This window comes from Syngnathoides biaculeatus, chromosome 8 (assembly GCF_019802595.1).
Source record: "Syngnathoides biaculeatus isolate LvHL_M chromosome 8, ASM1980259v1, whole genome shotgun sequence".
Taxonomy (NCBI): Eukaryota; Metazoa; Chordata; class Actinopteri; order Syngnathiformes; family Syngnathidae; genus Syngnathoides; species Syngnathoides biaculeatus.
Genome location: NC_084647.1, coordinates 738,068 through 753,747, shown reverse-complemented (window position 1 = coordinate 753,747; position 15,680 = coordinate 738,068). Strand labels below are relative to the sequence as shown.

Genomic DNA, 15,680 nt, shown 5'->3' with positions numbered 1-15,680 from the left:
CATTACTATCTACACCAATCACAACTCTCTCTCTGTCTGGGATGCTTAGAATTACTTCATGTAGTTCCTTCCCGAATTTCCCTTTCAACTCAAGGTCACATCCTGCCTGTGGAGCATAGTTGCTAATCACATTATACACAATACCCTCAATTTCAAATTTCAGCTTCATCACTCAATCTGATATTCTTTTCACCTCCAAGACATTCTTAGCCAGTTCTTCTTTTAAAATAACCCCTACTACAGTTCTCTTCCCATCTACTCTATGGTAAAATAATTTAAACACTGCCCCTAAACTTGCATCTTTACTACCTTTCCACCTAGTCTCTTGAACGCACAATATATCAACCTTTCTCCTCATCATGTCAACCAACTCATGATCTTTTCCTATCATAGTCCCAACATTCAAAGTCCCTACCCTGAGTTGTAGGCTCTGTTTATTTCTCTTCTTCTTCTGCCGACGAATCCGCTTTCCTCCTCTTCTTTGTCTTCAACCCACAGTAGCTGAATTTCCACCGACGCCCTGCAGGTTAATCCAGGCCGCAACTGATCCAGTATCCGATTCTATAGATGAATTCTAATATTTGTTTGGCACATGGGAGTCTACCTTGACTAATGTGAAAAAATTTTGACGTATTGTTGCGGCCACTCCCACCTTAAGGCATTTCCATTGTACCTAACCTGCCTGAATAAATGTACAAAATGCTGTTAAACAAACACTGCTGTTGAATCTCCATCATTCCGCTTTTCCATGCAGTCCAGACGAGTCTGGTGAAAAACCCCACTTTTGCCCGAAAACACATGACTTTGAATACATCCAGATGCCTTCATCAAGTTCTTCTATCGGTGCTTTGGTAGCTGAAAAGGACAAACAAGTTGAGAAGGCAAACAACAAAACATTAGGAGTAAGTGACTGTTGCACCAACATAAATGTAGATTGTACAGTGGATACATTACTGTATTCATAAGTGTCTGTCTATATACACACACAGTATCTGTGCATACATACATAAACACAAAGTATGTATGTATGTATGTCTTAACGCATGTAAAGTATATATTTTATATTTATGTATACACACATGAGGAAAGCGAATTTGTCGGCTGAAGAAGAGGAATGCACAGAACCTACAACTTGATTGTGAGGACTTTGAATGTTAGGACTCTGACAGGAAAAGGTCAGGAGTTGGTTGACATGATGATTAGGAGAAAAGGTTGATATATTATGCATCCAAGAGAGCAAGTGGAAAGGTAGTTGGGCCAGAAGTTTAGGAGCAAGGTCTTAATTATTTTACTGTGGAGTAGATGGGAAGAGATATGGAGTAGGGGTTATTTTAAAGGAAGAGCTGGCTAATAATGTCTTGGAGGTGAAAGGAGCTTCAGATCGAGTGATGAGGCTGAAATTTGAAATGGAGGGTGTTATGTATAATGTGATTAGCGGCTATGCCCTACACGAAGGATGTGACCTAGAGGTGAAAGAGATCCAGGAAAGGAACTTTGAGTGACAGATTGTGGTGGACTTTGCAAAAACGATTTAAATGGCAGAAGTGAACACCTTTTTCAAGAAGAGGCAGGAACATAGAGTGACCTACAACTCCGGTGGTCAAAGTATGAAGGTGGATTATATTTTGTGCAGATGATGTAATCTGAAGGAAGTTACTGACTGTAAAGTAGAGTGTTGCTCGACAGCATAGGATGGTGGTGTGTCGGATGACTGGTGGTGGGGAGAAAGATTAAGAAGACAAAGGAAGAGCAGACAAACATGTGGTGGAACCTGATAAAGGAAGAATGTTGTGCGGCCTTTCAGAAAGAGGCAAGACAGGCTCTCAATGGACAGGAGGAGGTCCTGGAAGACTGGACTACGACAGCCAAGGTGATCAGAGAGACAGGCAGGAGAGTATTTAGGGTGTCGTCTGGTAGGAAAGGGGAGAAGGAGACTTGGTTGTGGAACCCCAAAATACAGGAAGTCATACAAGGAAAGAGGTTAGTAAAGAAGAAGTAGGACACTGAGAGGACTGAGGAGAGGCGAAAGGAATACATTGAGATGCAGCATAGGGAAAAGGAAGAGGTAGCGAAGACTAAACAAGAGGCATATGACAACATGTACACCTGGTTTGACACGAAAGGAGAATAGGATCTCTACAGGTTAGTCAGACAAAGTTCTTGAGTTGACTGAAAGTTGAGGAATGCTCAATACTGTATTCCTTAATGTACAATTGCAAGGAAGTTAGGGGTTTCATCATCAACATACCATAAGATCATCAAAAGGTTCAGAGAATCTTGTTAAATCACTGCATATAAGCGGCAAAGCTGAAAACCAACAATGAATGCCCGTGACTTTCAATTGGTCATGCGGCACTGCATCAAAAACTGAATTATGTCAAGGATAAGGCCACATGGGCTCAGGAGCACTTCAGAAAGCCAATTTCAGTAAATTCAATCTCGCTACATTTTATTGAAATTTAAAACTCTACTATGCAAAGCAAAACCCATCAATCAACAACACCCACAAACACCGCCATCTGTGGTGAATGCTTGCTTGATCCACCCTTCCAGTAGGATCAGGATAATCCTGACCTTTATCTTCAAAACGATCCTAATCACTGTCTTGGCTTTTTGAAAAACCCAAGAGCAGCATTTAATTAGGATTCTGGATAAAATAGAATTAAGAAATCTGAAAGGCTCTGAATCAAATATATTGGTTTAAAAATATACATACATCCAATGTATCCAATAGATATATTTATATATTTAGATGTAAATCTTATCCAGAGCAATCTGATCCAGATCAAATGGGATCTAGGATCTTGGTGACTTATCATTGAGTTGAATTAAAAGTCCATCCTTTTGTCTTTTTTTGTGTCCTTAAGCTATCAGAGAATTCAATTCACAGTGACTGTCAGTTGGGGATTGATGTCAAAGACCAGGACAACAAGGTGCCAGAGGATGCCAAAAGGTTTGTCTTGTGTGTTCTTAAACTCTGTTGAGTTGTTGCTCATCTTCCTACTTTTGCTTCATGCAGACAAGATGTTCCCAGAACCCAAGTGGATCAGGGGCATAAACACATCCAGTCGGTTGATGCTGTGTATCACTCAGAAGCCAAGCAATCACCACAGAAGCAGGTAGAGTTCATACATCCTGTATTCCTTGTTGACATTTGGCCAAAAAAATCAATTCATCCATTTTCTGCATGGCTTATCCTCACAAGGGTCATATCATTGGGCAGGAGGCGGGTTAGACCCTGAACTGGTTGCCACCCAATCAAGGACGCAGAGACACACAACAGTTGCACTCACAATCACACCTAGGGGCAATTTAGAATGTTCAAGCAATGCATGTTTGGGTATATGGGAGCAAAAACCGGAATGCCTGGAGGAAACCCACTCAGGCATGGAGAGAACATGCAAACTCCGCAGAAGTGGGGCCGGGATTGAACCCTGGACCTCAGAACTGTGGGGCCAACACTAAAAAATGTATCATTAATTTTGCCATTTTCTCAACTGTAGCTATTCCTTTCAATGTTATGCATATATATTTTGGGTGTAATTTTAGGAAATAAGAGATTGTGGTGCAGATCCTTCAAAGGAGTTGGATGAGACTCATCCTGACTACAGTATTGAATCACAGCAGGTATAGGCAGTGTATTCCATATATTCACTCTACACTAGCTTGAATTTCATGGTGTCGATTGATCCACTTTTACACTGCAGTCAAGGTTAATCGGCAAACCACGAGAGGCGGGATTTATTTACCAAATCTCATGCATTCTCGCGGCCAAGGCGAGCCTGCCCTGCTAAAATAAAACAAAAACAGCATATTTCAGGAAGGGCTCATCAATTTTTACCAACATAAGCTTTTTTGTAGTGTTTTCATGCTGATCTTGTGAGAAGCAAGCAAACAGCAGCATGCTGGTCTTGCTGCCGCACACCAACCGGTACTATCACCAGCAAGACCAGCAGTGAAAACAAAACAAACAAACAGCATATGCCAATTATGGTGGTGAACACCATGCTGGTGGATCCTGATTTTTGTTATTCTTCAAAGCAGGGTGTGGTCTCGTTATTCAGTTGATAAATTCTTTTCTCCTTTATTCATTACTGTAGGCACCATCAGACCTTCTGCAATCTGACAGGTCTGTTAACTGTGATAGTCATCTGGAGAGGGATGTCAAAGAAGGAGTGGAGGAGGAGAATGTGATTTCTAAGAGGTTTGTTGTTGTTTCCAAAGTTGATACAGTTACTATGGTCACATTTTACTCCGTTCTCTTCTCTTCACTTCCCAGCATATATGTGGTGTCTAACTAAAGCATAGAACACAGTGTAAATTAATTTTTTTTCCCCTTGACATTGTCTGCAAGTATGTTTTTTGTGAAAAAATAGATCTGCTGAATTCTCACTTATTGTCCTCTTCTTGCTCTTCTTCCAGTAAAGATGTCCACAGTGTTCTGATAGATAAGAAGCATAAACCCATCCACTGCACTGGGTCAGACTCAGAAGGTGAACATGACCAGGAGAAAGAGAAGCTTATAAAAACACCAGGAGTGAGTGACTGCTTAATGGGGTTGTAGTTTTAAACATAGCAGGGATTTTGTTAACTAATTAGTATTTCAGGAAGAGGTCACAATGAACCACAATCTCAAACGGCCTGTCACACACTGAGCAACAAAGCAGAATGCGACTGAACTGTTCTGCAGTGTTCAAGATTTGAATTGCCGGGGCAAGACGTTGCAATGTCACATCAGCATCAAAAATGCTCATGACCCCAGAGAAAACTTGAATCTTACAAAACTAATAAAAGATAATGAAAACTAACCAATGAAAACAAGACATTGCTTTTGAGTTGTGGTTCAACAGAATTATTAAAAAAAAAAAAAAAAACTACTGAAACAGGCAGGAGGCAGGCCACACCCTGAACCGGTTGCCAGCCAATCGCAGGGCACATAGGAAACAACAAACCCTGGTCCTCATAACTAAGGCAGGCGCTTCAACCAGTTGTCCACTGGCCCTCCACACACTAAACTATAAAAAGGTTGGTTTAGGGGCCTTTTGAGAACGAAAGTGCACACACACGAGTGGAAGGACACTGTTACATGTAGAAAAATGTCCTTGGCTGCGTCAACTCTTTTAAATCTTGGCCATCTGTTTAATTCACCCATGGTATAGAGCTCGTCCACCTACGTCATAAAATCACGTGATTTTTGTTTACGTCGCCATATTGCCTGTCAAACAAAGCATTGTTGCAAGTTAATTCTGTTGAGACGAAACAAAATTATGTCTTATTGCACGACATCCAGAGTTTTGTCCCATACCGTTAAACATTTAGAAGGTGATAATAAACAAAGGTATGTGGTATGTAGAGACACTTGGCATAGAGGATCCATATTTAATGCTGATGTCGATGTTTGCGCCGATAAGAAATTTGACTGTTAATTCGTTTCCGCTTGTCTTGGACAACTGGATGTACACGTATGTGGTGAATAAGCCGTTGAGATTTACACAGAAGAGTTTGTCAGCGTATAAAAGTCTGGACGCATACAAATAATTCGTTGCTGGATCTGTTCTCAATCAAGAATAAATCCCACATAGTGATGGACCCACTCAGATTTCTTTAATACAAATACCAAGATTTAAATAAATGACCCCTGTTTTTATACAAACTCACATTCATTAACTATGACTGGGAAAAAAATTAGGACAGGGAGTCATCTCCATACATAGCGTATTGCTGCCACACGCTTACCTCCGTAAACCTCTCTGTGTCAGACGGTTTATTTTTTTTTAAATACGCATTGTTCTCAAATGAGTCAACTTGGCATTATAAATATTTCTTGATAATTCAATATTTAGAAGAATAATTCCTCCTTGAAATGAAATGATCACTACACAGGTGTGTGTATTACGTTGGGCAACATCCATCCTGTTTAATTGCCGAAATCCCTCGATCTTTGCTTATCTTTTCTGCTGGTATTTCATAGAATGATCTATTTGAAGAACTGTCTCGTCTATTGTGACAACCAAAAGCAAAATAGGTCTCAGGCATTGTGAAAAAATTGCTCCGGTTCAGCAACTCCCGAGCAGCTTTGTTTGACCGGCAACCCATTGATCTTTTCTCGTCTTTTCAGCTGATTTTCTATAGAATGATATCTTTGAAGAACTGTGTCATCTATTGTGACAACCAACAGCACAACAGGTCTCGGGCAATTTGAAAAATCTGCTCTGGTTCAGCGACTCCCATACTGCCAAGCAGCCAGGTTTGACTGGCAATATGGCGGCGTGCAAAACTGTGAGTGTCATGTGCACGAGGTCTATACCGGTTTTATTAGGCTTAATGTTTTGTGTTTGCATGCGTCTGCGTGCTGATGTGTGGGTGTGTGTAGATGTGCTCATCATAGCATACTTTTTACAAAACCTAATATTGGGTGTGTCCATGTTTATTATTTTAGCAGTAAAATGTGACCCCACAATCTTTTACCCCAACTGCCACCCCATAGGTGTTTCTAGCCCATTTTTGGGGGGGTGGTGATTTGAAGCACTCCTTCAATGAATCCGTGAACCCCTAATCCTCTGATCCAAGATTCCCCCTTACCTACCCATAGGTTTTGGTATAGAAAAAACAGAAGATGCAATTAACACAGCAATCCACACAGCCCTCAAAATCGGGACAGTGGATAATCAATGTGCTAAAACAGTTAGTGAATGAATATGTTTGTGGTACTGTATTAATGTTAGCATGAACATTTCCTGTTATTTAAAATAAAATTATCGTGCATCCATGTATTTCTTTTAAAATATGTTTCGGCATTAGTGTAAGTGTCAATTTAAGACAGACGTGCGATGCTTCACAATCATAAACAACAACAACAACAAAAAACTGTCAGGTTGTTTGCTGTTATGGATAACTTCTCCATCTTATCTCAACAAAGCAAATGTTGTCATCCGATCTGGTGAATCTTAATCCACATATAGACTTAATTTTTACTTCCCGGATTTCTTTCTTTAATTGTTCTAATTTTTTTTTTAATTCAATGTTTTCATCCCTTGCGGGTTCTGGAAAAGGGTAATACACAATACTACTACTACTACTCATAAGCTCATTAAAATACTTTATGTGCAAATAAAAATCAAATAGTATTTCAATTGATGTATCAGTTGCCAAGGTTATTGTTTTGTTGTAGCTGTTGTTTATTTGTTTTTTTTTTTTTTTTCACTTGAACAAATTGAAAACACAATAATACTTTCTTTTGGACAAGTACAAATTTAAAACAAAAAGTGGCCCTAATCTTTGATATGATTTATTGATGATTGCGTGCGTGTGTGTGTGTTGGGGGGGGGTGAATAGGGCACAGGATTAATGCTCTACATCTTTTTTGTGTTAAAATTAGGACAAAAGAGGCAATAATGCAGAACTACCAGAAGAGATGACCAATTCAGAGATAACGGAGTCTGATGGCCAGTGTATTGAATCAACAGACCAACAGGTACAGGGTATCATAAAAGTATTCACAGTACTTCACTTTTTCATCTTAAATTCCAGCCTCATACAAAATTGATTGAACAAATTTTCTCCAAATTTTACATAAAACAGCCCATAACAACATGAAAAATGTTTTTGATATTTTTGCAAATATAACAACCAAAAAAAACCCTAACCCAGCTTCTTCTTCTATACACTCCCTATCTAACCTTATGAAGCTTGAGAGGTGCTTCATAGAGGAGTGAGCGACACTACCAAAGATATGTGCCAAGCTTGTGGCATCACTCAAAAAAAACAAAAAACAAACTTGAGGCTGAAATTGCTGCAGAAGGTGCATCAACCACTGTAACCACTTCATGTATTGAGCAAAAACTGTGATTCGTGAGTTGCACAAGTCTGCACAATTTTGAAGTTAATTAAAAAAGAATCACATTTTGGGATAAGGCTGTTGCATAATGTGGAAAAAGTCAAACTGTGCAAGACATAGTACATAGTTCATGTAATGCACATCCACTGCATTTCCTCTAATGCCATAATTGTATATTTGTGTGTTTGGAATGGTATCACATTACTTGTCTTCATTCTCCCCCGGTATCACGTTATTCAAATGATTCACCACTGGATTGCCAATCTAGAAATTGTGCGTGTGTCTATGTTTCCTGAAGCTTTCATCAGAGTTCCATGAATCTGGCAGTTGTGTTTGCTGTGACAGTCAACTGGCGAGTGATGTCAAAGAAGGGGAGAATGAAGCAGTCAAGAGGTTTGTTGACCTGTTCATGGAAGGTTGATCATAATTGTGGTAATATTTCTTAGACGTAGGATGGTAGAAATCGTTCAGTTATTTTGTTTTGTTTACAAGTCAACAATCACAATACCTCTCCTGTTTGTATGCATTGTTCAACTATTTTGTTTATTGAACAACTTCAAACTTCCCTCTTCCAAATATTTCCATCTTTTGCAGCCAGGATGAGTCTGGGCACAACTTTCCTGGCAGAGACAGCCACTGTTCTCAGCTGGATTCAAAAGCTAAACAGTGCCGGAAGCAAGAGGAATCAATTACAAACATGGGCGTGGGTAGCTGAAATAGGACATTGTATAGAAATACTCTTAAGTATTGTGATGAGAAAATTACAAATCTAAAAAATTCGTTTGATTCTAAATTCTAAAAAGATCTTGTGTATACAGTGTAATGTGTAATCCCACCAGTGATTTTCAGTTAATGTGGTTGTTATGGTGAAGTTTGAAAAACATCTTTTTGTATTCTTAAGGAACTTGCAGAGTGTCTCGGCTACGACAGTTCATTTTATTGTGAAACTCAGCAGGCAACAAAGGAGAATAAGACTACCAAAAGGTTGTTATTGTTCAAGTGGAATTGTCTTTCTTGTGGAATATTGTGTCTTGATAAATGTGCATCTACTTTTCTATTCACTGCTCCAAATTTTGATATGCCGAAATGATTTTATTTTTTCCTGTTACAGTGACAAAGGTATATTGCATTTAATTACTGAATAATCTCTATGGAATCCTCTCTTTCAGCCAAGATGATTCTAGACGCACACACACACACCCTGGTAAAGACAGCCACAGATGTCAAGTGGACCACAACCATGAGCACATTCAATGCATTGACGAACAGAAACCTAAGGAGGAAGGGGAGCCATTAAAAAAAGTAGGAGTGAGTGGCTGCTGTGCGCAGGTTATTTTACTCAACATTTTAAAATTTTTGTGATGGTCGACCCTCATTGCTGCTGGCCACCATTCTTGCGATCTCAGATGCACGTGACTCAAGGTTAACCTTTTGCTCATCCACAATCAATTTATTTTATCTTTGAGTGGACAGGCAAGTTCTCACCGTGTGCTGCAGGATCTTGTGACAGGAAAGGGTGCAGGTGCCGCACCATATGGTGTACTGCTGCATAGGATGATCCATCATCCCTATGTTGAAGGAGATCATGACATGGCATGGGGCTTTCGCTCCTTTCAGTTCCCACAGGAAGTAGACTGCTGTTGATCCTCTTTAGCCAATGCTGTGGTGTTAGTGGTCTAGTACAGGTCTTCGGAGATGTGTACACCCATGAATTTGGCACTGCTCACCCGCTGTACTGCAGCACCATTGACGGTTGGTGGGAGATGCTGGGTGTGCCCTTTCCTGAAGTCCACTATGATCTCCTTAGTCTTCTCCATATTCAGGTGGAGATTGTTGTCCCTGCACCACATAGTCAGGTGGGTCAGCATACCTGTAACCTGTTTCATTGTTGTTGATGAGACCCACCACAGTCAAGTCGTCTGCAAACTTGATGAAGAGATTGGAGCTGGATGTGGGTGCACAGTTGCGATTCAGCAGAGTAAAGACGAGGGGGCTCAGCACATATCCTTGTTGGGCCTATATGTTCAGCATAGTGGTGTTGGAGGTGTTGCAGCCAACCCGAACTACCTATCATCTCCCCGTCAGGAAGTCACACGGAGGAATTGAGTCCCAGCCGGTCTAGGTTGAGGATGAGCTGCTGGGGATAATGGTTTTGAACAGTGATCTGAAATCAGTGAACAGCATTTTGACTTGTGAGTCTTTGGTTTCCAGGTGGGTGAGGGATGAGTGGAGGGCAATGGTGATAGCATCATCAATTGAGCAGTTGGACCAATATGCAAACTGGGGTCAAACGTGCAGGGGAGGAGTTGATGTGGTGGCTTTGAGGCAGGTCAGGATGACAGATTGGCTTAGTGAGGTGTTGAAGATGTCTGTGAGAGAATTTGTGAGTTCACCGGCACAGTCTCTCAGGATGCGCCCAGGAATGTTGTGCAGTCCGGAGGCATTCCTTTCGTTAGTCCTAAGTGATCTCTGTATGCTGTCTGGAGAAAGCAGCAGCACCCGGTCCATGGGAGTTAGCGCTATCTTCTGTGTTGGGGTGTTGTTGTCTGCCTTTCAACCAAGGGTTCCAGGCCTTCTCAGCAAATGGATGAATTAAATAATTGTTCCCAAAATTTCAAATGGGTATTTCTCTCTCTCTCTCTCTCTCTCTCTCTCTCTCTCTATATCTCTCTGTATCTCTATTTTTATATATATATATATATATATATATATATATATATATCCTTTTTCTTAGCCGCTTATCCTCACAAGTGTCGTGGGGAGTTCTGGAGCCTATCCCGGCTGTCAACGGGCAGGAGGCGCGGTACACCCGGAACTGGTTGCCAGCCAATCGCATGGCACATGCAGACAAACATCTGCACTCACAATGACATCTAGGGGCAATTTAGAGTCTCCAGTTAATGCATGCTTTTGGATGCGGGAGAAAACAGGAGTGCCCGGAGAAAACCCACGCAGACACGGGAAAAACATGCAAACTCTACACATGGAGGGCTGGAATTGAACCCAGGTCTTCAGAACTGTGAGGCCAATAGCTACAGTTGCCCCATCTTGCAAAAAAAATTGTTATACATATTATGTATATATTTTGTTAGAAGCCCTTTTTAAATTTACACTTGATTCGCTGGACTTGTCAATTGGAGTTTTGTGACTGTTTAGCATTCTGAGCCATCCCTGAAGTGTACTGACAAAATATAAATCTCCAAACAAAGAAAATAGATCTGCTGTAACCTCATTGTCATTGCATTTTTGTGTCTGAGGCTAAGTTGAAATCTTATCTTGAAGATGTTTTTTTTTTTTCTGTGCCTTCAAGTTTCCTGGACAATTGTTGGAATCAAGCAATTCTGTTTCTTCTGACAGTCATCTGGAGATGGATATGAAAGAAGGAGAGGATGAGGAGACAGAAGCGTCAAAGAGGTTTGTTTTGTTACTCTTCCTATAGTGTGCTTGGAAAAAGGGAGCTTATCGCATGAGTCGTTATAATGTGTGTGTGTGCGTGCGTGTTTGTGTGTGTATAAACTGTATAATTAAACTCACAATACACTCTCAACTGTCTCACATTTATTTATTTACAACTTATCCTTTTCTTCTGCAGCAGACAAGATGAATCAGGACATTACTCCTCCTGCAAACAGGTCCACAGTAAATCAGTCACTCAGGAATATAGATATATCCAGGGAATTGATGATAGTGAGGCCTTGGAAGCTGACCGTGAAAAAGAGGATGAAGAAGAGGCAACTGAAACTGTTAGTGGCGTATGGTTTAAGTATTCAGTACCGATGAGTACAGTTATACAAATTAGTTTTGCAGGCAATTGATGTTTAGATTTACCGGAAATAACATGCATTAATTGGAGATTCTAAATTGCTCCTAGGTGGGAGTGTGAGTGCAACTGTTTTCTGTCTCTATGTGCCCTGCGATTGGCTGAAAACCAGTTCAGGGTGTACACTGCCTTCTGCCTGGTGACAGCTGGGATTGGCTCCAGCACTCCCGCGACCCTTGTGAGGATAAGCAGCTCAGAAAATGGATGGATGGATGGATGGATAATAGTAACACTGGTACGGTTCCTGATTCCTATCTCAAGTTTGTACAACGGAAATAGCTTTGTCTGATTTTCCTTAGTTGTAGCTTCTTGAGTGTTATGACCAATTTGTGTGTGTGTTGGGGGGCCGGGGCATTCCATTCATCATGGTACCAACTCTGAACTTTGCTGTTGATGACAATTGCATCTTAATGGTTAATTAATGGTGTTGGAATCCCTTTTTCTCGAATGATTGTCAGAGAAAAAGTGAAGGATTTTAAAAGAAATACTTTTTGATACTGATACAGTAGGCCACCATCAAACCTTGATTTGCTCAAGGTATTTCATGCTACAAATCACCACCCAACTGTAAAATTTGTCATCATACACACAAGGGTTTGGACATTCTCTAGTGGCAATCAGAGGTACTAAAGTGAGATTTCATTGATCTCCTAACTAAAGTAAAATGTTTGGATCCTGAGTTCCACTTTTTGGGAGCGCAGACATTCTTACAAGGCAGACGGTTTCTGTCTAAATAGAGAAGGAGTTAAGGTATTGGCTGCCAACATTAAATGTGAATTTTTTTTTGCTGTGTACGTCATTCAACGGCCCAAAAAGAAAATGGTAGAAATGTGTACACAACTCAAGGACAAAACGATGGTCGGAGGAACAAGAGATAAGGCGAGACAGGGGGCAGACCAACTCATTAGGGTCATCCAAACAATCAGAGTAGCAAATGACAAATGAGACGACCCAGCGCTTTAATTTTTTCCACACATCTCCCTGCCCCATTGGAGCAAAGGCATCGCAAAATAGCTAATAGCCTAAATGCAGTGTTACTGTAGGTCTGACAGATAGGGTGAAGACTATTGTCAATGCTAGACTCCAGGCCACACCACACCATGATCCTCCTCTCATCCCCCCTCCACTGAAACGACGACGATACGTTCAGCAGTTTTGATTGTCTGTTGCAGTCTGAGTTTGTCTTTTTTTATGGTAGCCCCAAACCAGACTGTGATGGAGGTACACAGGACTGATTTGATGACTGTTATGCTATGCATCCCCAGAAGCCTCAAGAAATACATCCTTTGCTGTTTTTTTTTAGGATGGAGTTCATGTTTGTCTCCCACGTTAGGTACTGTGAGACTGTATGGCTTTGTTGTATCGTCCCTGGTACAGGTGTAATGCAACTGAAAAACATTGGTCTGAGTCCTTGTTGGCGGTCTCTTTTTCTTCTGGGCGAGAATATTCTTTTGAGAACTGAAGTTATAACATGTTGTGAGGGTGCGCTGAAACACAGCGGAGCCCGCTTGAACGCCCCCGCTGTGGCGGTACTTACAGCGGTTGACAATGGTTTACAGTCCCTGAGCCAACTGGGATGCAGGTCACGATGCGGGTTTCCCCCTGGCAAAACAGGATACAGAACACAATGCGCATTCATACAATATAAAATAAAAGCCTGTAACAGTCTAAAAGATGACCAAAACACACACAAAAAAAAAATATGTAGTGAGGCCACATCAAAAGAAGCGCATTATAGTGAGGGAACACTATTCAATTGAATATTGGTTAAAAAGGATTTGAAAAACATTGTATTCTGTTTTACGTTTTACACTACGTCTCAGCTTCATTGGAATTAGGGTTTATATTGGCAAATTCACACAAATGCAGATTATGTCTGAAATCGCTTATACCTTGGCAATTGTTAACAATGAAGTTAATTTAATTCCAAAAACTGGTTTAAAGTCTGACATTTTTTCTGATGCTGTACAATAGTGCAAAAGCTTTTAATTTAAAAAATAGTTCAGAAATTGCTTTAACTATATTGAATGTCAATATAAAAAAAGAAACACAAACATTGAAACTTATTTTTAATCCTAAACAATTTCTTAATTTTCATGTTGGGAAAAAAAAAAATCACAATTTCCAATTGGTCAGGTCAGATTCATTAGGATGCAAATGCTTGCCTGGAGTGTTTGTTTCAGTGCTCTATCAACCTACTGTATGCATCTGTGTACCATAGGACTCAAGAGACAGCAATGAGGAGACAAGGGAGATTACTGAGTCAGAAACATATGAAAAGTCCCTATCTGAGGATCAAAAGAATGAATCAAGAAAGCATCGGGTATTGTCGTACTGCGCTCTTTTCTTAGTCTTGAATCTCATTGTAGTGTTTGGTAATTTTATAAGGTGCATTGTGTTAAGCGTTTGCCAGAATCCCTCCATTGATATGTATGTGTATATATACATTTTTTTATGTATCCTGATCTCCCATAAGGCTTTTAGCTGTCACTGTCAGCTGAGCAGGGATAACAAAGAGGAGGTCGATAAGGGCACTGAGGCTGCCAAAAGGTTTGTTGTTTTTAAGTTGTACATGGTAAAAGTTGCTACAGCGCATAAAAGTCTACACCCCCCTGTTGAAATGCCATATTTTTGTGATCCAGAAAATGAGACCAAGGTCAATTTTTTCTCAAACAATTTCTACCATTAGTTTAACCTAAAAAAATGTGTGATTAGTCAGAAGTGTGCAAACTTGTGAACCACGTTATCACATTATCAGAGTTATTGGTTTTTACTCCCCCTCAACAGTAAATTGTTTTCCTCCCCAAGTGAGTCAGTTACAGGTTATAGGTCATACTATTGGTGCTAAACATATTGAAATTAATGTTGTTGCTCCATATTTTTATGTCAGAATCCTGGCATTTGAACTTTTTGTATTCATGGTCATATTTATTATATCATCTATATCATTCAGATTTATTTTTCTTAAATACTGACTTCAAATTTGAAATTAAGTTCTATTTATTATTGCAAATACTAACTGACAATACCTGTTAAAGTTAGACCCCCTTTTTTCATTTTGATTATGCTTATATGTGTGCAGCCAGTTAGGGGAGAAATCCTTTCGTGAAGATGTCCAAAACCACAAACTCACCGGGCACACTGATAATGTTGAAAGATCGGGTGCTAAACAGGACAAGGAGGAAGAGGACCTTATCATCTTATCATCTGAAGTAAGTAAATGTAAATACGATTTACAGAAGATTCATATTCACTCTAGTAGAAGAAACTGAATGAAACCCAGATTTCAGTTTCCAATCTAAATAATTACATTATTATTATACAGCTTTACATTATTACAATTACCATTGACTTTGGTTTCGTTACACTGTGTACCCCATATATAGTCTTCAGGCCTTTTCATGGTCTTTGCATGCATTTTCAAATAACACCACAGTTTGGGCTCTGTACTAGCACATTGCTTTTTCTGTAAGTAGAAGGCTCGCTGCGTGTTCGCTAATTTGGCAGACCTCTCAGTGCCAACCGGGGCATGTCAGTGCAGCAAGTATGTGCCCTTGGAAATCCCCTTGGCGGAGAGAGATTTCGGTGTCAAAAAGTCCATCTAATTTTACGCCTGCCTTAACTATGTCTAACTTTTGGTGCAGGTGACCTAATGCGATTTTGTTGAATTTGATCGAGGCTCACAAACGATCGTTGGAGAGGTAGACAAAAGACATCCGAGAACATATTGAAGTCAGCATTAGTTTTCACTCTGATGTTCTGTAATGCATATGGAACTGCTAACGTTCAATGCTCCAGTCACAAATTGATCACTGCGTCCTCTTCCGCACAAACACACACCTCCATGCAAAACTGTTGCACCCTTTGTAAAGCGAATGAGAGAAGCCACTTCTATTGGACAGGATTGAAGTCAACTGTGAGCATGTCCAAACCAGTACAGAAAGTCCCGCGGCCCGTCTACCATTTTACCAAAACCAAGTCTAACCTGCCTTGCACAGTTACACCAAGCGCAGCACTGGATAT

The 15,680-nt window shown here is 40.3% G+C and overlaps 1 protein-coding gene across 2 annotated transcripts in view; it reads left to right on the top strand.

Moving 5' to 3' along the window:
* Positions 1-15,680, top strand: part of LOC133504871 (trichohyalin-like) — a 74,546-nt gene that overhangs the window by 19,420 nt on the left and 39,446 nt on the right. Inside the window, exons 12-27 of one of the 2 annotated variants that reach the window (XM_061827566.1) lie at positions 755-902; positions 2,868-2,953; positions 3,020-3,119; positions 3,550-3,627; positions 4,101-4,204; positions 4,423-4,537; positions 7,379-7,474; positions 8,136-8,230; positions 8,432-8,540; positions 8,739-8,821; positions 9,007-9,166; positions 11,148-11,251; positions 11,430-11,580; positions 13,879-13,980; positions 14,134-14,207; positions 14,740-14,869. In XM_061827566.1, coding sequence (XP_061683550.1) covers positions 755-902; positions 2,868-2,953; positions 3,020-3,119; positions 3,550-3,627; positions 4,101-4,204; positions 4,423-4,537; positions 7,379-7,474; positions 8,136-8,230; positions 8,432-8,540; positions 8,739-8,821; positions 9,007-9,166; positions 11,148-11,251; positions 11,430-11,580; positions 13,879-13,980; positions 14,134-14,207; positions 14,740-14,869 — 1,735 coding nt within the window. The remainder of the gene's footprint in view (positions 1-754; positions 903-2,867; positions 2,954-3,019; positions 3,120-3,549; positions 3,628-4,100; positions 4,205-4,422; positions 4,538-7,378; positions 7,475-8,135; positions 8,231-8,431; positions 8,541-8,738; positions 8,822-9,006; positions 9,167-11,147; positions 11,252-11,429; positions 11,581-13,878; positions 13,981-14,133; positions 14,208-14,739; positions 14,870-15,680) is intronic. The other variant, XM_061827567.1, reaches the window with a different exon arrangement.